At 40.3% G+C, this 22,807-nt stretch overlaps 2 protein-coding genes across 2 annotated transcripts; one reads left to right on the top strand and one right to left on the bottom strand.

The window, feature by feature from the left end:
• The first annotated feature begins 6,788 nt into the window (after positions 1-6,788).
• Positions 6,789-12,823, top strand: emp1b (epithelial membrane protein 1b). The gene is made up of 5 exons (XM_084744719.1): positions 6,789-6,945; positions 8,759-8,846; positions 9,535-9,637; positions 11,200-11,340; positions 11,459-12,823. Exons 2-5 carry the CDS (start codon positions 8,769-8,771, stop codon positions 11,617-11,619), a joined length of 483 nt encoding a protein of 160 aa, XP_084600845.1. The 5' UTR covers positions 6,789-6,945; positions 8,759-8,768; the 3' UTR covers positions 11,620-12,823.
• Positions 12,824-13,772: 949 nt separating this feature from the next.
• gsg1 (germ cell associated 1) lies at positions 13,773-21,498 on the bottom strand. The gene is made up of 6 exons (XM_084743523.1): positions 21,382-21,498; positions 20,546-20,867; positions 17,872-17,919; positions 17,599-17,763; positions 17,394-17,505; positions 13,773-14,549 (listed from the first exon to the last, which is right to left on the bottom strand). The coding sequence occupies exons 2-6, from the start codon at positions 20,841-20,843 to the stop codon at positions 14,096-14,098; spliced, it is 1,077 nt and encodes a 358-aa protein (XP_084599649.1). The 5' UTR covers positions 20,844-20,867; positions 21,382-21,498; the 3' UTR covers positions 13,773-14,095.
• Between the last annotated feature and the right edge of the window lie 1,309 nt (positions 21,499-22,807).

Below are 22,807 nucleotides of genomic sequence, written 5' to 3'. Positions count from 1 at the left end.
CAAACACAAATGTAGAGTTTTGCACAATTCAGACATTTTGCCCAAATATACAGTTCATTGTTCTGCCAACATACCTGTTCACTGATATTGCTAATAATAATTATTATTATAATAATATCAATAAAAATTTGAATCATAGTAAACTTTATATGTGTATCACATCACATTTTACATATGAAATGCAGCTTAAATTGTTTTATATCAAATTATACACATAAAAACTTTAAAAAAAACCTAAAATTAAAAGGTGGCTGACAAAACTTTAAAAATGCAGTTAGACATCAAGTTTCAATAAGATTCAATAAAAGCAAGGGTACAGAGTAGATTAAACAAAAATCAAAACATTTTCTCTTACCTGTAGTGCTGTTTTGTGAGGAGTTTCATGTTGGAAATATTTTCTTCTGTCAAACGTATCACTGTGCCAGCTAGTTCAGAGGTATTAATGTGACACCTCATCTGAGGAAGATGCCATTAGTCTTTACATCCCTCTTTGTCACGAGCGTAAACCTCTCTTCCGTGAGTAGATGCACATTCCCTTCTGCATGGCGACACAGTTGGTAAAAGGATAGTATTTATTTTTGATTTGGGGGTGAACTGTCCCTTTAAACAGTTGGAACTGTTGTGATCAGTCAGTGCCAACAAAATGCACGGTTGTGTGTCATCTGAGTAGCTGTCAAAATCTACACTGTGTTATGTAATTGGGTGGAGGCTTATAATTGTTTAATGGAAAAAAGGAGTGGTCCAAGTATTGGATCCTGTGGTACGGACAATTGATATTTATCAAACCTGTGCTTTTTTTTGACACCCTGTTGTTGGTGTTGTTGCCTGTATATCTGCAACTGAACGCTTTTTGAAAATGCATGTCAAACAGTCATTTATTTTATTACTAATGGAGTGAGGAGGAAGTTGCCTTCAGTTACTGTTGACTAAAAGGCCACAACATGGACACACACTGGGGAGGTGATCATTACTGGAAAATAAAACTGCTGATCATCTCATTGCTGAGAAACAGATAGAATAACAGTAGGAACGGAAACTCTGAGTGTCTATTGTTTTATTTTCATTGCCTGTGGCCATGTGTCACTCCCTCAGAGGATGATGTATGTACAATATACACAATATACACATGTCTGTTTTTCACAAGAAACTGCGGCCATGTGTCACTGCTTTTGAAAATAGATGATGATGTGTGTGTACATGTGTGTACATTGCCTGTGTACGTGTGTGTGTGTGGGTGAGAATGTGTGTATCTCACCCGTCCAGTGACACACCTGTACAGTAGCTTATCATCAAAACCAGCCCGGTGACAGTGGTAGCAGGGATGAGGGCGATGGTCGACTTTTCCAATTAGTCAACAGCCTGGGGTGAGGTGAGCGTTTCAACACAAAAAGCCACCGGCAGCGGCTCTTGTTTTTTAGCTCTGCCTCATTCAAAAGAACACACACATCCAAAGTCTTTGAAATTGCCCGTGCAAATCCTATAAATGCAGTCGCTGTCTGTTTTTATAATAGGAGTTTAGAAATCTCGGGGCAGGGTGCGACATTGTGTAAGACGGAGAAGGAATGAGCAGAGTGAGACAGTCAACCACAGACAGGGAGCTTTACTATTGTGTAAAGCAGCAGTGACTTGGCTGTGGTCAGGCTCACTCCCCTGGCATGTAGGCACTGCTCCGCTGGCTTTGTTTCACACGCTCATGTTGAAATACTCACTCACTGAGACTCCTCACAAACACCTTAATTAAGGGATTTTGATATTACTCAACCAAAAATAGCAATATGTCCTTCTATAGGCTGTTTGCTGTTTGTATACTTGCCTATTTACATGTAATTAATATATTTTTTGGCATTTTATTTGTTTATATATGTTTTTCAAAGCACCATCTGATGCACTAAAAACAACTGATGTGATGAAGTGGCGATACTTTTTTTCAGGGCAGTTTAACATGTGTTAAAGAGAACATTGCCAACTTTATAGACAGCCAGTAATTAAGGAGGTGAGACTCAGTGGTACAACTATGAGACAGAGGACACAACAAGTAATCTATGATGGTGGAGTGCTTGTTGAAAATCTGGTAAAAAAAAAAAAAAAGTCAGAGAAATTGTCACAGGCTGCATAACTCATTTTTCCACAATGCAAAATGTCAAAGTGTAGCATAGTTCAGTTCTGTGTATTTCAGACATTTTTTGCACAGCAGTTTCAGGCCTGCATTCAGCTCTTTAATGACCCCACAGTGTGCAGTAAACTGGGCACTGGAACTAACAGTACCACCCTGAACCAGCCATCCCTGAGAAAATATTTCAAGGAATCAACGTTAATTCTTGTGCACACAACATTTGACAGAACAGACAATATCACAACTGTTCCAAGTGATATTTTATGAGTCTGGTTTTTCCAGTACTGATCAGCAAAGGCTGCACGACAAAGAACTGATTGTTGAGCAAGCCACCTCATTGGTCTTCTTCAGTTGTTATACAGGCATGTGATTTGCCGACTTGTGTTTGGATCTAGAAAACGTGTTGTGGCTGAGCTCCTGCTCCGCCCCCCTGATACACACAGCAGTAGACAGTGGCGTAGTCAAACATCCACTAAGTTTTTACTCTGAAAAATGATAGCTGACTGATGCATGACTCATGCATTTCCTCTCCCAAAAATATACTGAAAAAAAAAGGCCCAAGTCTTGCATAACTCGAGTGGTAAAAAGCAGCTTTTGCTCCACAGGCATGTAGACTGGTTTCACTCAGTAACACTCTGGTTGTACTGTGTGGAACAGGCCGGAGGGAGTGTCCTATCACACTGAATGGTACAGTACAAGCCTTGGCTTACCTCACTTGCAAGGTGGGGTCGACACGCCCAGAACAGAATCAGGTCTGACTGCATTCTCCATTCTCACCTCGCTCTTATTCTCAGTGTCTTTCTCTGGTGTTTTACAACGCTTTATGTCAGGCCTATTCAATTGGTGGCCTGTGAGCCAAAATCAACCCTTCGAAAAAGTATATCATTGTGATATTTAAATAACCTGCCAGCATTTTAAGTTTATGGATGTATATGTTCTTTATTAGCAGCTTGTCATTTTAGTAGTAGGCTAATTAGTCCATTCATTGGTTATGTCTGTTGTTAAGCACTTAAGCAGAGAGAATTTAAACTGAATAAAAAAAGATGTGGCGTTTATTAAAGGTGCATTGCTTTTTCCATTGCATAATGTATGTATGTATGTATGTATAATAAAGATAAAGATTTTATTTAAATTCCTAACTTTATATGTCAGACAGGAAATGTCAACATTCATCCCTTTGATACCTTTTTCTGGCCCTTCTAAAAAAATAATTAAATAGCTTTATGTCATCTTAAGATTGTGCCTCACACCAGTTGTAGGTGTATCATTGTTTTTTTTTTTTGTTTTTTTTTTTTTTGATATCTTAAGTCAAATTCTAAAGGTCCTTATATGAGCATGTGCACCATCCATACATGCAAAGAAGTTGTCGGTTAGCTTGGGGGGAGCTGTTTATGTTGGTGATAGATTTTTGGTGTGGTGTAACCAGATGTGGTTTAGATTTTGATGAGATTACACCGCCATATTCCAAACCTGTATTGTAGAATTTCAAAGTGCTGACTTTCTTTCCCGCAGGGATTTGGGCGGTACACTCCGGAGTACGAGGTGTGATGTGTGAAGTGAAGACGGTTAAATATTAAGTGATTGACACTCATTCATGGCGGCCTTCTTAAGTGGTGAAATGGGTGGTATATATTTACTGTGGCCTCCGTGGAGTTTGATAGTGTTGTCATGGAAATCGGTGATGTGCAGAAGGCGCAGAAACCTGAAGTGTTGCCATGGCAGAGGCATCATTTAGTTTAGTGCTGGCTATGTTTAGCATTCCAGCTTTCTGAGTCCTTCCGTCTACATATGAAAAAGGTTATTTTCCATGACAACCACAATGAAACACAATTCTTTCTAGTTTTCAACAAAGGAGAAGTGCCTCGGTTTCAGTCTTGAGAGAGATGTCAGGCGATTGTGCATGTGCATGTGCATGTGTGTGACTCTAGCCACACAAGTAGCCTTGCTATAAACGTGAGCAGGCTCTGCTGCCTTTCAAGGCCACTGGAAGGCAGGTAAGTTATTTCTGAAGCCTGTTATTATCCTGCTGGCTCATACCTGAGGCTGAGGCAGCCTGACATGATACTGACCAGGTACCCCGCTCAGCCTTTGACTCAGACAGTGTGTGTGTCGGCATAGTTTTGCACTCACCAGAAACAAACCAGTGACCTCAGTCTCCCAGAGCATTTTAGTCCGTCTCTGTCTTGTGTGTGTCTGACTTTCCTTTTTGACTCTTTAGAGATCTGTCTGCAAGAATAAGCATGTTACAAAGAGATAGACAGAAAAATCACTCAGAGAAGTTACATTAGTTTCATATTGAACGTGAGTTTTGGAAACTTTCAGAGAGATGTCTGCTTTCTTTTGAGTATAATGTAATAGAACTAGATGGTGTCCGGCTTGTGGTGTTCAAAGCGCCAAAACTACATTTGAAAAACTCAACAGCGATGTGTCTTCCAAGAAATCATGACCTGATAACTCAAGATAATCCACAGACGTTGTTGTGAGCAGTTTCATGTAGATGGATAAATAGCACCACAGGTACGATGAGAAATGTGTATTTCTGATTTTGGGGTGAATTGTAAATACTTAAGTATAGTCTTCTAAAGTCAAGCGAGATGTGAGACTGTTTTTTGCAGTTTAGTATGTGAAGCTTAGTTTGAGCATGTGGTCCAGCTTATGTCAAAATATCCTGTGAGCTGAGCAGAGAAACTGAAGCCATTTATGTTGGAGAAACTTATGGATAAATAGAGGACCATCCCACCTTTTTATATGAGATACAACAGTGAGTGAGGAATTTATCATTGCACTGTAATAATGTAATAGTTAAGAAGCTTTAAGGCGGAGTGAGATGCATCATCATTAGAATCAATAGCACGTAGTCTTGCTTGTACAATGGTCTTCCAACTAGCAAAAGAAAAGCATGTCGTTTGTCCCACATGGCTCTTAAAAAAAGAGTATATTTGACGGACACTTCACATGCACAGAGTGTATGGTCTCCCAACAGGGGTCTCTCACATCAACACAAGAACAAAAGACATAGTTTGATGATGTTGTGAAGTAGCATGGGCTCATGGGAGTTGTTTTCTTCGTCATATGAAAACCTATAATATGACATGACTCAGGTGGAAATCATGTTCATGGAAGACGTCCTCCCTCACTCTCCAAAGTATCCAATGTAGTCCACATTTTCTCCGAAAAATTATAGCAACTAGAGGCTAGTACAATAGGAAACACACTGTTATCGTGAAAAAATAACATATTTGAACATTGTTGGAAGCATTTGAGATGTAAGTACTCAAAAAATATTTAATATATATAGTTGTTTTTACACATTTTAATGCAGAAATGTTACATCTTATAGCTTTAACTTAAAGTGTTAGGTATTTCAGCTATTTCATCTATCATGAAGCTTTTCAGCAGTGGACACACATTCTTCAGGAAAATTAGCCTGTACTAGTGTTTCAAGTATTATTGCTGAACAAAAGGTATTTTTCTTGTTATTTATGGTCTCTACTCAGCAGTTGTCTCCGCCCAAAACTTTTACAACAGCTTCAAAATCAAACCACCTCATAAAACTATAAATCGTATTTTAAATCTGTACTTGTGTGCTTTTGCTGTGCTGTGTTGTGACTTATTTCTTAAAATGTGTAGAACATACAGTGTTTTTTTTTTTAATTAGGTGTAGCACACTACCCTTTGGCCAGATCCTCCCAGTCTTCCTCTTTGCATGTCTCACACAGAGAACTGTTTGAGTTATTAGTTTTGGCTGGCGATGAGGCCCTGACATTTGCACACTGCCCCAGTGATGTCAGTGATTTGCCACAGGAATTCAACCACAATTTGGACTTAACGAGCTCTATCTCAAATAAGCTAAACATCATTAAGTGTAATAATGCTATTATGTGATGTGATCTTAGTCGATTAAGACTGACAAAAGTCAAAAGATTCACCCTCAGACTAAACTAGTGCATGTAATGTGCTCAAGAGTCAGATGACTTTGACTCATTGGACTCATTGGGAACATATCAATCACAACCAGCTATGAAACGATGACGAGTAAAAATTAATGAACTTGCAGCAGTGTGAAATGTCTCCAACAACCCCACCACCACCCTTCCAAATTCCTCTCTCACTGCCATCATGTCTCCCTCCATCTTCCTCCCACTGTTCTCCCTCCTTTTCTTTTACTCAAGCTATGACTTGCACCCATGTGCCTCCACCTCTTTCTCCCTTACAACCAACAACATTCCTTCATCCTGAAACTCCTTCCTTTGTAACAAAAGCGGGAAAAGGCTAAGGAAACCCTGCACTGGCAGTATGACTGTTTGTTTGTATATGCAACAGCAACGGTGTGACTGTGATTAGGCCGGGCTGCAGTCTGTCGCCATGGCAGCATGCGTAGAATCATTGTCAATAACGTCCAGTGTTGTGGGAGTTCCCCCTTCAAACATCAGTGAGTCATCAGCTGCCCTCCCGGAGAAAATCGCCACCATCAGCTGAGTGACAAAGATGTGAGGCACCAAAACACAAAAGGAAAATCTATCGCCTGTCCACTGAAGTTGTTGGAATAGTTGCTGCTTAGTTTGAGCTTTTGCATGTGTGTAAAGAAGACAGACAGACACCAAGAGGGTGGGACAGGCAGCAAATAGTAGAGTAGGAGGGCATAAAAGAGGCAGAGATTATGTGATCTAGCAAGCAAGAGGCTTGTCTGGGGTGTGGACCTAAAAAGAGGGCTGGGTAAAAAGTGGGCGGACGGGTAGTTCCTAGTGTTTGTGCATTTAGACTCAGAGTGAGATCAGTTTCCTTGAGAGCAGGAGGAATTAGACTTACTAGAGACATACAACCATCGAACAGTAAGTTAAAGATTCTTCATATACTTGAATTTAATTTTTCACCTTTCTATAGCTGCTGCAGAATGATACAGCTGTGGTGTTTGAACAGGAGTCACCTTGCACTTTCGCTCCAATATTTCCTACTTTCATAGTAAAGTATAAGTAAAGGCAGGTGTGTGTGCGTGTGTGTGCATGTGTGTGTGTGTGTACCTTGCATTTACCTGTTGACCTTAACAGGCAACTTCGCTATTGAATTACAGTTGTTCAATATTGGCCAGGTGAGGCTGCTCTCCAGATGTGTTCAGCTCCTCCAGCAGTTGTTGTACTGAAGTGATTAGTTTGATGTGTCATTTTTTTTTTTTTTTAGGCACAAGACTGCTTTTTTGCTTGCGTTTCAGATTTTCAGCATTCTCAAAGCTAACCTCAGCCATATGTATTCCATTGTGCGCAATGGAAAATATGCCACATCCAGGCAGGCAGCAACAGTTGACACGTCTTGTTTTTCCTTTCAGACCAACTTTGGAAGACATTCGATCAAAATATTCCGCCTGTGTGTTTTAAATTAAAGCATCTGACTTGCTGAGCATCTAATTTCACTTGTTTCTGCCCTGGAAGTTATTCATTAAAGTTTGTCCATCTGGCAGAAGACAACTCAAGAGCACGTCTGTGTTTGAGCTCTTTGCCCTCCAGGCAGAAGTTATACAAATATTTAAAAAGAACTGTTTGAAGCAAAGGAAATATTGAGTTAAGATGTATCAGGCGTGATCTCCTGAGTATCTGAGTGCCTCCCGGTGCTCCATGTCAATATGCGTGTGTAGTTGCGTGTGAGACAGAGAGGGAGCTGGCGAGTGTGTATGGACCCAGCCCTTGACCACTCCTTTAGCGTGGAGAGAACCAGCACATTCCAGATGTGCCTCTTCCTCTGTTCACACCCAGTGCAACCTCTAAACTGGATACAGCCACAGATAGTTCACTTGCAAGGAAGAGTGGGACAGAAAACAAAAAAGTGATATCTGAGGGCAGAGCCACCTGTAGAGGGGCCAGTGAGGTGAAATGACTACAGTTACAGAATAGATGAAAAGTAGATTTTTTAAATTAGTCATAGGTAAGTTTTTGTTTGGACTGCAGTGTGTTATAATGTGAAGCAATTCAAATCAAGGGGATGCAGCATGGGTGTCCTAGGTGGGGGGATAGCAGGTACTCTCTACAGTTATTTTAAGGAGTGGCGGGTCTGTTGGAAGCACAAGACAAGTCCAAACTCATCTGCCTGCCATGAACTTCCCTCCAAAGCTGTTGCTCTTTATCAGTGGTGTCTGTTTGCCCAGGGATCAACTGATTTTGTTTACAGATCTCTGTCTGCACAAATATACACCAACACCTCTTTGATTCGTAATAGGAATATGATCTTAATAGGAATATGATCTTAATAGGAATATGATCTGGATATCATCTATTTGCAGGCGTTTCACTGGGAGCGCGTTAGCTGTAACTCAAAGTAATTAGAAGTTGTGAAGCCACGCCCTGAGTGGGTGCCAGGTTTTGGCCTCACTTTGCTGCTCTGAATGAGTGTGTTTATGAAGATCTGTGTGTGTGTGTGTGTGTGTGTGTATGCTCGGAGCTGTCATTTAATGGCTGCCTTTCTGAAACCAGGCAGGAAGCCTTTGTTACAGGCCATATTTGATTTTTTCAGCTCATATTATCTGCTAGTCTGGAGTGTGTGCGTGTGTGTGTCGTTTTTTATTAGGTTGAGTTAGCCCTCCAGTTATATTCCTCCTGCATAATAAAGGGTGGAAAGTGGTGTAACAAGTTTCCTCTTGTGCTTCTCTCTCTGCAGCACAGTCATCATGCTGATCCTCCTCGCTGCCATCTTTGCCATTCACATCATTGGTATCATCCTCCTCCTGGTGGCCACCATTGACAATGTAAGTAATTACATTTTGCTGGAGTTTTATTTCCACGTACCTGTACAGTGCGGCACCATCACCCCTCTCTACTCAGACTCCTTACAGCCCCAAATGATAATTCCCCCATCATAATCCCTGACTTCTTCCCTGGTTTGAGTGTTAAAGTGACAGTGCTGAAGAGTTATGTGTGTCTCCTCGCGTGCTGACATACTGTGATTGGCTGCTCACCTCTCTGTCATCACTGGAGGCCTTCATTCCTTCTCTGTCAGTGGTCCGCTCTTCCTCTCAGGGCCACATATTTAACATTTCTGGGTGACAGATGGGCCAGCCATGGTGTCGTCACCCGGTGTCACCGAGTGCTTTCCTGTGTGTGTACATTTAAACAACAGGCACAGTGTTAGAAACACACACATGTAAATATTTTAGATTCTTACCTGAGTGATGCATGCCAGAGTGAGACTTGTGGAATACCATGGTGACAGGCGGATGTGCACTCCTTCCTCTGATTGTTGTCTTTTTGCCTGCAGCTGCCCACAAATACATGTCAGAACACAGAGGAACCACACATAAATACTATATTTACGTATCCTGCTTTGAATTCTCCCTCCATTAGTATTTGTTCATTCATTTTCCTTATGCAACCACTGCAGCCAAGTTGTAACGTCATTTAAGATGTAACATTTTGTCTCTCTCCCGTTCTTTTCAGGCCTGGTGGATAACTAACACTATGTCCACTGATGTGTGGGCTCGGTGGATAAACCAAAACGGAGTGTGGAACTACACTGAACTTCCCCAACACTACCCAGAGGGTAAGCTACACACAACGCCCGTACTGCAAAGAAGCAGAGTGAAGAGAACCTGTTTCCATGCTTAAACACTCAAAGTCATATTTACTTCTCCATAAAATAATGTTCCTACAGGGGTTCATTGATTTTCTGCCACACAGTACGACTTAGCATTGCTTGTACTGCCTTATTCTACAAGAAAGCCTCTGAAAAGTTGACTTCGAGTCATATTTTATTAATATTTCTCTGAAATATTAAATATTCACAGCTGGTGAAGCCCATCTGTTTCATCAGGCTGGGTGTGGTTCGCTAAAATTTGATTGACAGTAACCCAAACAATGCACCAACTGCCATGAGATTTTGTTTCAATTGTTGCTAAATCCCGATTGGTGCACACACGTATGTGACATCACCTTCTTCCTGGCCGCACCGCGCCCCTTCAAACTGGTAGATAAAGAAACACAAAAATCACAGAGGAAATAACTTTAGCAGACAATAGTGTGTTCATGTAGGATCACATCACTCATAGCAAGAATCTGAATCTGACATTCAGAGTTTTTAAAGATTCTTTGACTTGTCATTGATATATATTTTTAGTGATTATCACACTGTAGAAAAATTTAGAAAAACTCATAATTTCAAGGCAGCTGTATTCACTAGATTTTTACATTTAAAACTCAAAACTCAAAGTTTTTAAATAAATTAAACAGTTTTGTCAACTTATAATCAGCTGTTGAGATAATTTACTTTTATTCTTTAGATAAATTTGAGACTTTGAGTTTTGAAAGCTCACAAAAAATTGTATTTTAAAAATTGTTCAAAGTGAGCTGTGAATCTGATTTGTCATTTGGGTTCTTAAAAGTTAAACGGTTACAACTGACAATATTTAAGTAGTAATCATTATTCACTTTCACTCCAACGAGTTTACTCAGCAATTTTTGAAATACATTTTTTTTCCAATACTCAAAGATTCAAGTTTACCTGAAGGAGAAAAGCAAATTATCTCAACAAAATACAGCAAAATATTATTAGTTTATAAAACTCAAAAATCTATTGAAGTAAGCTGCCTTGAAATTTTAGCATCTTCTCAACTTTTTCATTTTTACAATGCGGGAAGAATAACATTTTGAAAGATGTGTGATCCAAACTAAATACAAGCTTTTGACATCCTCTCAAACATTTGCATGTAAATCAGTCGTGGTCACACAATGAGACTGAAGTCAAATATTTTGTTTCTTGACATTGCAAATTTAGACCAGTATGTGTTCAAAGTAATGCTGCTATATAACACCAAAGAGCTAAAATTGTGCAGTAAAGCTGATTGTTAAGATTGTGTGAATGTTTATCTCCTGAACCTTATGTAGTTTTGTTATACAGTAGTTACAACTTATTTACATGGCAGTATAATCAGCATGTTTTAAAATCTTAAAATATTTGGATGTATGAACCAAATTTGTCAAAAAACAGTGTGACTATAGTTTCTACTGTTGGGCGTGTCAATATGATGTGTAGTACATATTTAGGAACCCCCCCCCACACACACACACATGTTGATCATGTTGCCCTCTCTCTGGCTCCCCCTGCAGAGTACCTCCAGGCAGTGCAGGCCAGCTCAGTGCTAGCTTGTATATTCTCCATCCTGGGCATCTTTGTGTTCGTAGCTCAGCTCTTCACCCTCAGCAAAGGACAAAGATTCACCATCTCTGGCATCTTCCAGCTCCTGGCCTGTGAGTATTTTTTTTTTTTTTTTTTTCCGTCGATTTCTTATCTCTCCTTGAATCTCCCTCTTCCTGTCCTCATCCTCTGCCCTCACCCATGTCCATGTCTCCTTCTTCCTCCCTGCAGGCCTGTGCATCATGATCGCGGCCTCCATCTACACAGACCGCTTCCACATCGACGAGAAGAATGGCTGGTATGGTCACTGCTTCATCCTGGCGTGGATCTCCTTCGCTCTCACGTTCATCTCCTCCATCACTTACTTTGTGCTACGCAAGAAGACGGCGTGAAAAGGACACTAAAGCCACCTCCAACCAGCCTGAAACCTCCAGCTGGATCTACTCTTTCAGCTAAAATCTGGATGTAGGACATCAAATTTGAGCTGCTTGTGTATATTCAGCTACAGATATAGCATCCGTTGATCCTCTCAGATACTGTGTGTTTAATTGAGTCTCTGATGTTTCTGTGGTAAAAGGCAAACTCAATCAACCACAGCTGTATTTGAGTGTATTCTCAACCCAGAGGAGTTTGGGCTGGATTCCTTGAGGGCATCTAAGGATTAGGAATATTTTGTTAACTGAACAAGATTAGCCTTAATGCGAATAAGATGCTATTAAAAATTTAGATCTATCAATTTTTCTGACTTAAAACAAAAAGCAGGTTGAAGATTCAAATCTGTGGTCTTTTTTTTGTACATTTACAAATGGATATGAGTGTTGAATAAAAAGGGGCGAGTTTATTTTATTTTTAGTTCACCAATTTTTTAGTTCCATATATCTGCTCTGGTCTTACCTTATATAATGTGCCACTAATAAAACAGAGTGTAAGTACAATGTAATGCAATTGATTTACAATGTACTTGGCAAAGCTGTGCTATTCTGAAATATGAAAGCTGTTGTAGTTTTGTGTGTGATCTAATAATATGACTATACAATAACATAAAGTGTAAAATCAATAATATAATGAAGTTTTTGTGTAATGAGGGAAGACAACAAACTTGGTTTAAGTGTAGGAGTTAAATACCAAATCATACACAGGCACGGCACTATAATGTCTACCTGCTCACAAACTACACTACATTATTGTATTGACAGTTTATATAAAGCTTTTTTTAAAAAATAAGTCAGAATACTGAACTCCAAAGTAGATATACTTTTAAAATTTTCTGTTATACTCATCATATGCATATAAAAATTTCCATTTTACATAAATCAACTAATCAAATATAATGTAATGTAAAACCAGTCATATACCGGTGATATATCACACCTTCACAACTTTTCATGTATTTTCAGCCTTTGTCAAATCAGCTCTGTTTCCACCCGGTGTGACAGAAAGGCAACTGCCTTGACTCTTAAAGCGTGAGATATAATGTGTAAATATGCTTTGTTTCCCATAATGCTCTATGTCTGATGCTGTTTTATTTTTGCTACTGTTATTTCTCATTATGGATGACAATGATTTTTACAATATTAAAACTTGATTTTCAACCAATTATCTAAGTTATTTTTTTGTCTTTTCCAGTGTTGTTATCAAGAGTATATATATATATGTATCAAGACCAGGTCATGACTTGGACCAAAACTAATATATCGAGACAGAAACAAGACCAAGATTTTGAGGGGTTGAGACCAAGTCAAGACCATCTTGCACTCCTGCAGCATGCCTGAGCTTCCTCAAGTTTGGGAAAGTGGAGACAGGGGAAACAATTTGCTTCAAACATAGACAATATATTAGATGTGATTTTACCCTTTTAAACCCACCTCCAACTTAATATTTTGACTCCAGTGCTCATTTATAGACACAGTTGTTAAAAACATTAATGCCTCTTTTCTAAGTGCCAATGAAAATCTGACGTGGTCTCAGTAAGTGCTGCATTGCAGAATTTACACACTGCTGTGTGTTTTCTTTATTTTGCACATGAACTCTTTGTGCTTTAGTTAGACAAATTTCATGACAGAAGATTTGGCTGACAAGTCCCAGACAACCACAGCTGCTTCTCCTGTCTTCAGCATTCACTCTCCTGGCGTGTTTGAAGGGGGACGGCGGAGGAGTGACAGTAGCTAAATTTCAAATAAGAAACGTGCCAAGTAAGCGGTTTCATTTGAAGCAGGAAGTTTTACATCCAATCACAGTGATCATGTTAACAAATAAATCAGACACTAAGTGATATCCTTGCAGTTGTTGTATTGACTGGTCTTCTTTCTCCAAGACCGAGACAAGGCCGAGTGAAAATGCAGTCGATTCCGAGACAAGAGCGAACCTTCAAAAAGCGGTCCTGAGACGAAGACCCATCTCAAGTACTATGACAGTGGTTTCTTCTCCATTTGTCATGATTAGGAGTAAAGATTACTTGTACATTTGTTTAATTCTGTTCTATTGGCTACTTTGTTCCAGTGATTTTCCTTTAATGTGAGGCTTGCAGACAAAACGCTGGGAAATGTTTTAAACAGTCTGATGATCAAATTTATTTCAATTTGCGCTTTAGCCAAAACAATATAGCTACTGTTTAATAGTTTCTATATACACAGATTTGTTTGAAATGATAGAGTATATGAAGCACTTCTGTTCAGTTTACAAAATAATGGTGTCCTCTGCATTTACACCTTTCTTCTTTATTGGAAGTGAGTGATTATGTTCCTAGTTGATTATTACCTGGATTCACTGGATCACTGGACTGCTGTCCATGTCATTCGGAGCACACAAAGAGACCATTTCAAACATTAAAATAGGCACAGGTCCTCTTGTCAAAGACTCCACACTAGTTCAAAGTGGGCTGTAGTCCTCCTCTGGCTCGTAATGGTTCTCCTGGTGTCCTGGCAGGGTCATATGGACAGATGACGGAGACGGAGAGGGAAGGGACAGGCGGTGGAATGGGGATGCAGGTGCAGGGTGGGAGGGGGGAGGAGGGAAGGAGTCAGAGTGGGGGAGAGGCAGGGAGAGCGAGTGGGTGAGCCTCGGACCGGAGTCCGGTAACGGTTCTGATGGGGGATCGTAGTAGGGAGACAAGTGAGAGATCCGGGGGGGAGACGAGGGACAGGCCAAAGTGATGGCCGGGTTTGCTGGGGTGTAATAAGGTGGTAGGAGCCCCACAAAGTTGAAGCTGCAGGGATTGAGGCCGGAGGTACGCCTGGGTCCCACCATCAGGACCTTCTTGGTGTAGTTGTTCAGAGTGGAGACACCGGCTGACATGCAGACAGTGAAGGCGAACCAGGCCACACTGATGGAGACAGAGGACGTCACAACATGTGGTTAGCTTGTCTTGTTGTGTTGACACATCTGTGTAGAAGGTGTATGCATGTGTGTATGCGACACAAACCGCACCACCTCCCCCTCCCTAAGGGTCAGTCATGGACCTTACCTTACCTTCAGCAACTCTTTCAGTCCAAGTCAGCCCAGCAATTCAGAGCATTTCACTTCCAGCAACCTGACACCAAAGAAAAAACTGCCATCCTGTCACCGTCCTTTGGCTCTGGTGGCTCAAACAAGTCTTGAAATGTCCAGTGAAGCTGCTAGAGGAAACATCCGGTTTCCAGTTGAGACCTAATTTTGTATACTTAATGATTATTTTACTCATTCAAATTTGGGTGGGTGATTAATAACACATTTCTGTAGTGTGACAAACTCAGAACACATTTATTGTTGCTTTACACGACCTTTAAGAGAAAAATGCAACAAGGTGGAAAAATGTAAGAGCATGATTTTCTTCTTTTTTTTCCTTAAGTTTTTCAAAAAGCACAAACAAACCTCCCCCTCCAGCCAGTCCCTCTCTAATCCCTGGGTGAGTGGCACTAAAACAAATATTATTCAGGGCAGGAATTTCACGGCAGCCGCCCTCAGTTTGGCCTTATGCCCCTCAAAAAATTATATGCCCTACAGCCACTGTGGCCTTGAAGCCCCGCTCGCACTGGTCCAGCTAATTTCCCCGTGTCTTCCACTGTCTCATTTTTAGACACCTGTTTTGATGAGATTGTGACTGAGCACTGCACGCATTACCAGCAGTGTTTAGATTTTAGAGCTGTAACAATTAACTGATTATCAATTAAATTAAACACCAGCTATTTTTCTAGTTGATTAATCAGTTAAGGAAAGTGTAAACACAGGTTTGTTTTATCTGATTTCACAGAGAATTCGACCCAGAGGCAGACATTAAAGAGCAGATCTTCTGGTCTCATTTCCTTATGTTGGTCATATAGAGTCATCAGCATTAAACTGAGACTGTTTCATGACCAGTTCAAAACTCTTTGTAGTGGCTTTGAGTTGCTAGAAAAATGTATAACACCATCTACCCCTTTATTGTGATTTTGTGTTTGTCAAATGGAGGCTCTTTGCAAGAAATCAGATTTTCTAAAATGTGTGTGCAGTACTTAACAGTAACAAACCACTAAATGGTATCTCTAAGTTATAATCAATAAATCCTGATGAAGCATCTGCCAGCAGGCACAGATACACCAACACAAATATGAGACAAATATGAGAGAATTGGACTTTAGTTAAAGGAATAAGGAATAATCTTTTTCTGTTGGAAAATTTGTAAATGCTCTTATATGGCATAAACTCTCTCAACTTAAAATTAAATATAGAGCATATGATACACCACATATTTAGATGTTTTCTAAGGGTTCTTAGTAATTTTTTAAGTATGATTTTCTGAAGTAGTCTGATTTGAAAGTGATTGCAGTGTCTTAAGGTCTGTGTATAACTTTAAAACATGTCCAAACACATAGAGAACCTTAAGCGTTTGTGGTGAGAGAAAGAGCCTGAGCCATCAAATGTCAGAATGAGGCGTTCAGGGCCACTCGGCACACAGCATTCCTTATTCACAAAACTTTTGCAGAGGCCATGATGGTAAATTTGGGTTTTAAATGGACTTTGATTCTACAACGAATATGCTGAGGACAGCATATATAGGGGCATGGCCAAGAAAACTTTATAAGGGCTGCTCTGCTTTCTTTATTGATCTGAGGTCTAGACATCAAATGTCACTGAGGTATCTGTCTATATAGGTTCTGTCTTGTCTGTGCATCTCAAATCGTCCAGCAAATGAGCAGGCAACTGTGCAGTGTACAGTTTTCCTTCACTATCTGTGAATATTCATAATATATTTTTCCATTAGGACGATTCATATAAATTCATATAAATGTGGCATAGCAACAATGTATGCATGGTGAGTGTGGTTGAGTTAAAGAGAGAGTGCTGGTGGCTGTGTTCAGAGCAGACAGGTGTTGGCAATCAGAGCACAGGAAAAGTTTATGGTGATGTTGTCTTGTGGCCGTAATTGTACAGTGCAGGTTACCGTTTTAGAAGGGAGAGTCTGAGGGATTACAAACTGGAGCAGAGTGAAATGCTCTCTGGGTCAGGAGCACACACTGTTCTGCCAAGGTTGCAAAATGTAGATAAATATATGTATTCAGTCTCTTTTTATTGTCCATAAACCCAGCATTTATGAACATATTGATGAAAAAATACACTTGAAACATATAGAAATGCTTCAGGACACTTTTACACATGTGAGACACAGCTGAGACGCAAGCAGACATGGAACTTGTGCAGACAGCTGCATGGATTAAAATAAGAGCGTTTCTGTATAACCTGTGCAGTGTATCTCCCTTGCAGTTGAGACAGGAGGTCAGAATCTATGGCCCTGACCATGGCTCTGCCATTGCCTAACTGTGGTGTGTGTAGTGCTGTCTGTGGTGCTAAAGAAGCAGAGGGATTTGTAAATTTTTCTCTCATTCTTTCCCTTCTGTCAGTTCATCTTGTATCTATGATATTATTTAAACTATACAGCAAACAGTTATTTTGGGTCTTATTTTTGGGTTTCATTCTCAAGTTGTCACATACTGACACTTTGGGTTGGTGGATTGGACTTACCTGGAAATGAGACTCATTTCAATCAACAATCAGAGAGAGAGAGACAGAGAGAGAGACAATCAACTATCTTCCCCAATAATCTCTTATTCCAAATTTAAAGGAGCTGGTCTTCCATCCCCCCTGTTAAAAATTAACTAATTGCCCACTATCCCATGTGTATGTGCATGTTCATGATGTCTAATGAACTCACTAGAATGCCCAGGAGTAGCCATAGCTGTGAGGCTTGAAGTCTTCTGGTCCCATAGAGACGGTGGTCTGAAACACCTGCATGAACATCATGTGACCCACCATCCCAAGCAGACCTGTGAAGACAAAAGATGTAAATATACCAGACTGGTTCAATAATAAGGGCATGGTGGTTTCATTCAGATACCTATCTAATAAAATTACTGTACCTCCCAGGACTGTGAAGACGGCAGCAAAAGCGTTGAGCAGTTGGCCCCAGCGTTGTGTGGAAGGGAACCAGGCCCGGATACACAGCTGCACAGACAGCAGCGTGCAGCTGATTAACAGCAGACCGATATACATGATCTCCAGTGATAGTGACAGCCACATCATTGCTGTGGAGGTAGGAGGAGAGGCTGAGCATAAAGACAGATGAAAGTTTGGTTTTATTATTAGCTAACCAAGACCATAAACAGGCAGGAGAGTGTGATGGATCCACTTACCTTTTTCACACCCTGGAGTCAAAGTATAAAAACCTCGGCACTTTTCCTCTATAAAATCAAATCAAAAGACAATGAAAATGTTGTAATAAACTCATTGACAATAGCTAACAGGAAAAATGGTTATTTGCACTGGAAACCTCCTAGTAAAAACCTGAACTGGTGACATGTAAAAGTAACCATTTCAATAATGATATTTCACTGTATAATCAGCATTGTTTTTCAATTTCTGAGAGCAACTGATTCAAAACCTCCCCACCCCTTTGCCTGTGCATTTAGTGTGTATTGGACATTTAAACTAACACTGCAGTCTAATTACTGTGTGAATAACCAGATTGAGGTAACAGTTTACATAAAGTGTTTACATGGCCCGAAGTAACCTGATGAGAGATTATAAGATTTGTTTGGGAGGGATGGAGCTGACAGGAAAAATCTTAGCAGCACCGCAAAATGAGACTTTGTCAGTGTGCCTTGTTTTTTTATTTTACTTATCACTTTCCACATGAAACTACTTTGTTTCCACTTGCAAAATGTTTTTGCACCATCGGCTGCAATGCTATTAAAAAGAAAAAGAGAAAAAACCTGTTTCTGCAGTCAGTTAAGCTTCTTTGTGGCTTGTTTACCACTGTGTTTATCACATCAGAGTACCGTATTTGGCTCTAAATTACAGTGACCCTGAAAGCTCAACACACTGTGACCAATGTCAGGTTGGTTAAAATGTGTTCTTCGTTTGCTTGTGCTTTGTCTAATTGCATTGTATTTGGTTTTGTTTAAAGTTTTAGCATTATTTCTGTATTTGCTTGTGTTTATTCACCTTGAAGAGTTTTTTTTCCTAAATGTCGAGCATGTGTTGTGTCAGATTGGTCAGATTGAGGTAACAATTTGCATACTGTTTAAACAGTTCAAGGCAAACTGATAGGAGATTATAAGATTTGTCTGGTATAAATCTGGCCTGATGGGCTTACAGGAAAAGCAGCAAGCAAAACATGAGACTTTGTCAGCGTGTCTATTGTCATTTTTAATTTTGGTTATGATTTTCACTTTTCACTTTCAACATAAATGGTTTTTGTAATCATCCTCGAAATTATTTTTTTCCTCCACCAGTGTCAGTGTCATTTTAAAAATAAATAGCAACACCCTGTTTTTGGAGTCAGTTAAGCTTCTTTGTGGCTTGTTTACAGATGTGTTTACATGACAGCTGCAATAATCAAGAGTACCATGCCGTTCTAAATTATAGTGGCTCAACACACTGCGACTTAAGAAAACAGTTTCAAATAGGCAAAGCACAAAGACATGGAGAAAACATTTTCACCGACTTCACTTCACCAACACGTGCACACCGTTTAGAGAAAAATACTGCAAAGTGAGAAAACACAATCAGTGTTAGGTTGTTGTTTTTTAATATACTTGTGCTATTGCTGTTTGCACTATACTTGACAGTGTTGTAGATTTTTATAGTGTTTCTGTATTTGGTTGTGTTTTCTCACTGTTTTCTTTTGTTTGACTATTTGCAGGTGTTTTCTGAAGCTGCAGTGCAATGAGCTCTCAGGGCCACCATACTGAATAAATTATTATCATTCATTCAGATCCTTTGAATGATTGTAGATTTTTATTTATTTCAAATTACTGATACACACAAAGCTACAATCAAGTAGCTTCTTAGTGGACATGGCTGGAGCTGGACTAAACACAGCTTTCAAGACAAGCTGGAGTCTGATGACAGGTTACGCAGTAAGTTATCGAGGTGATTTACTGCAGCTCTGACCAGGACTCTGACTCCAGGGATGACGAAAAGACGGTGGGTACATCATCATCTCTGTACACTATAGTCTGATTCTGACTGGGTGTCTATCCAATTGCTTTCAGAGGCATGTTGGTCTGCATCCCTTGATAACGCCCCTCGGAAATCAAAAAATGATCTGAGAGGTTCCAGACTAATTCGTATTTGCGAATCGGTCTGGCGATGTCGGGCTCATATGATTCAAACTCAATCCTTACAATCAGTTGCAAATCAGGTGCAAATGAGACGGTGAAAACCCGGCCGATGTTTGTGAATCCTATTAACCTTTCTCTCTCTGGGTTTCTAATCCATAATTGAGTCATGCTGTTGAAGTCTAAATCTCTGTGAGCAGAACACACACTGATGATAATCCTCTTTGGGCTGAGCACATACCCAAACACACACCCACTCAAACACACACATACACACACAAATTAACACACCTGAGGCCTCGATTCATACTCTCACCTTGGATTTCCTCTCCTCCTGTGACCTATTTCAATGTGTGTCGCACTAGTGCCACAGTTTTGGTACAGTTTGTTTCTGTGTCGATCCTTATCTCACCTTGGAAATATCCTCCATCACACACACGCAATCTGACATAATCCCTTACAACCATACTGATTGTAAATATGGATACGTTTTACTAAAGTCTGTCACTGCTTCTGTACAGATCTCTCTGTTCAAATCCTGTGATTTCTCATTTATTAGTTTCCTTTGACATCTGAGCTCTTTTTCCTTTGAAAGGAACTGAGCATGACCTTATTTTCTGATAAGTAAGGAGTTATTTTCCTCACATTTCCCTTCACCTTTTAGAAACATTTTGTATTTTTTAACACAGCTGAACAGTCCTATAAACCATTAATGTGGTCTAAATATTTCATATTTCTACCTCACCCCATGCGTCTGTGTAGATGTTCTCCTCGCAGGTGATGAACAGGCCAGTGTGAAAGGTGGGGAACACAAAGCGGTCGTCCCCCGTCTCCCAGGAGAACTGGATGCTGGAGGAGTTGGAGACGCCAGGAACGGGGATGCAGTTGCTGTGCTTTGTGGGCGAGCAAAGCGGCTTGGGCACCTTCTGTTTACCCACACACCAATAGGAGGACATGAGGGCCACGCCACCCAGGAAGAGAGACGCCACTGTCTGGATAAAGGAGAGGCGAGGGGAACGCATCTGCTGCAGGAACGCCATCATGTGGGGATTAAATGGGGGCTTGGGCTGGCAGAGAAAAAGAAGGGACGGGGTCAGACATGCAAATTGAGAGATGGTCAAATATTCAAACTGTTAACGGTGTTCAAGAGAAAACAAAAGATCACATGTCAGAACTGCATGTTAAATGTCTGACAAGGGATCTCAAGTTTTTCATTGTTAATCCACTTGACTTCAGGTACACCTCCACTCTTGCATGTCACTATAAATATCACCGGCATGTTATTAGTTTCCTAGGAGAAGCAGCTCTGCCCAATTGCCTGAGATGATTGGTGAGGCGTTTGAAAGAGAAGGTGCGGGGGAGCCACCGGTTTTACATGACTAATCACATTTAAAGAATAAAAAGACCATGACAGAGAATCAGCACACTACTGGTAATTGGTGGGAAGACAGACGGCTAAATCAGAGGAAAATAGCTGTCACCATGGAACCTCTCCAGGAGACAGATGCTCAAACCAATACTTCTGAGCACTTGACGTCAAGCAGTGAATTAAATCTGAACGAAGGGGGGAAAGGCACTCACCTCCTTCAGCCTTTCTCAAGTTGTCCTCAGTTCCTTCATCGAGTTAAGCGCGGAAGGTGAAAGAAACATCCGGTGCTTCTCCTCCGGCCGTCTGCGTTTCACTCTTCATCAGATAGCAGTGTGACTGTCAGTCTTTATGATCCAACCCCAGCGGTCAGACACAACTGTGAGCACATTGCACAGACACACACACACACACACACACTCCTCTTCTTTAATCCATCCGTATAAATCCAAATCAGACAACTCCGTCCCATCTGTTTTCATTTTCATTCCTAGACTCATTTTGATCTGTTTCTCTCACCTCTACTCTCATCTGCCCCCTCTCCCAGTGCTTTCCAGCCTGTACAAGCATGCAGCAGTTTGGATGCGAAACTCAACATGACCTTGAAGTGATGAATAAATATGTCAGGTACACACTAATACATGGACAATATTGCTTTGCAGTACACTAACTCTGAGTGACAACCACTTGACTCTGAGAGACGGGGACTTCACAATAGGGGATTCTAGGGCAGGTTATTTAATAACCCCATTCATTTAAATGTGAAGGCTGTCTGTGGCTGCCAGAACGTCACTGTTTAAAAAGACTTTTTATCCTCAACTGGACTTTGATTAACATGGTTAGTTATATAAAAATACATATCTTTACATGTTTTTAATGAAACTGACCTGTCCATTTTTAGGTTTGTTTGGTCAAGTTTACATTCGTGCCACTTCCGAGTCGCAGGAGCTGAATGTTTCAACCATTTATCCATTATTTTTACATAACCTTTCCACCAGCTTATGCATTTCTTTTAGCTATACTTATCTATTTCTATCATTTTACCCTCACTCAAATTGGCTTGGGTCCTCTGATGACACCCCCATCTCATAGGGGGGCCACTTCAATGTTCAGGTACTGCAAGAAAATGCAATATTGCTGAAATTTTACTTCTTTGTTTCCACTGCTAATATTTTTGTCATAGCCAGCAAAATATGTATTTTTATATACACCGGTTAGTCATGCATTGGACACAAACTCAGCAGCTCTTCTGTCACTTTAAGTCATAACTACTGATGAACATGGCTAGCTGAGCACTGTCAACACCGAGTAAGAGGTGAAAACTCAAGCTTTGTCGTGTAATTGGTCATAAATGTCACTTGATAACTTGCTAATTATATCCTCTGCCTCTGTGTTTGCTGATATAACAATATTGCTGGACAAGCAATTCTTTTCTGGACATAGAATATCAGCGGATTGAAACATGCAGTCCTTCAGAAATACATACATTTTTAAAAACAGAATTGTGTTTTTATTTCAGTTGTAATTGAAGGGTAGTTCAAATTGGTGGTAATTGGTACATTACTTGACATATACAGGGGATGTACGTACATGTACCCCAGTTTGGGCATAGGGGCAGAAGAATGTATCAAATCTAGGTTC

This window comes from Lutjanus erythropterus, chromosome 19 (assembly GCF_056507025.1).
Source record: "Lutjanus erythropterus isolate fLutEry1 chromosome 19, fLutEry1.hap2, whole genome shotgun sequence".
NCBI lineage: Eukaryota > Metazoa > Chordata > Actinopteri > Lutjaniformes > Lutjanidae > Lutjanus > Lutjanus erythropterus.
Note: the sequence above shows the minus strand (reverse complement) of the source record. Positions and strands in the feature narration are given on the sequence as shown.

Bases quoted from the DNA above. Each gene is read 5' to 3' on its own strand.
- gsg1 (XM_084743523.1), bottom strand. From the start codon at position 20,843: ATGATGGCGTTCCTGCAGCAGATGCGTTCCCCTCGCCTCTCCTTTATC. The intron at 17,920-20,545 runs GTGAGGTAGAAA...TTGATTTTATAG, and splicing joins CATCTACACAGACGCATGGG to AGGAAAAGTGCCGAGGTTTT. The intron at 17,506-17,598 runs GTACAGTAATTT...TTGTCTTCACAG, and splicing joins CGTCTTCACAGTCCTGGGAG to GTCTGCTTGGGATGGTGGGT.
- emp1b (XM_084744719.1), top strand. From the start codon at position 8,769: ATGCTGATCCTCCTCGCTGCCATCTTTGCCATTCACATCATTGGTATC. The intron at 8,847-9,534 runs GTAAGTAATTAC...CGTTCTTTTCAG, and splicing joins TGGTGGCCACCATTGACAAT to GCCTGGTGGATAACTAACAC. The intron at 11,341-11,458 runs GTGAGTATTTTT...TCCTCCCTGCAG, and splicing joins CATCTTCCAGCTCCTGGCCT to GCCTGTGCATCATGATCGCG.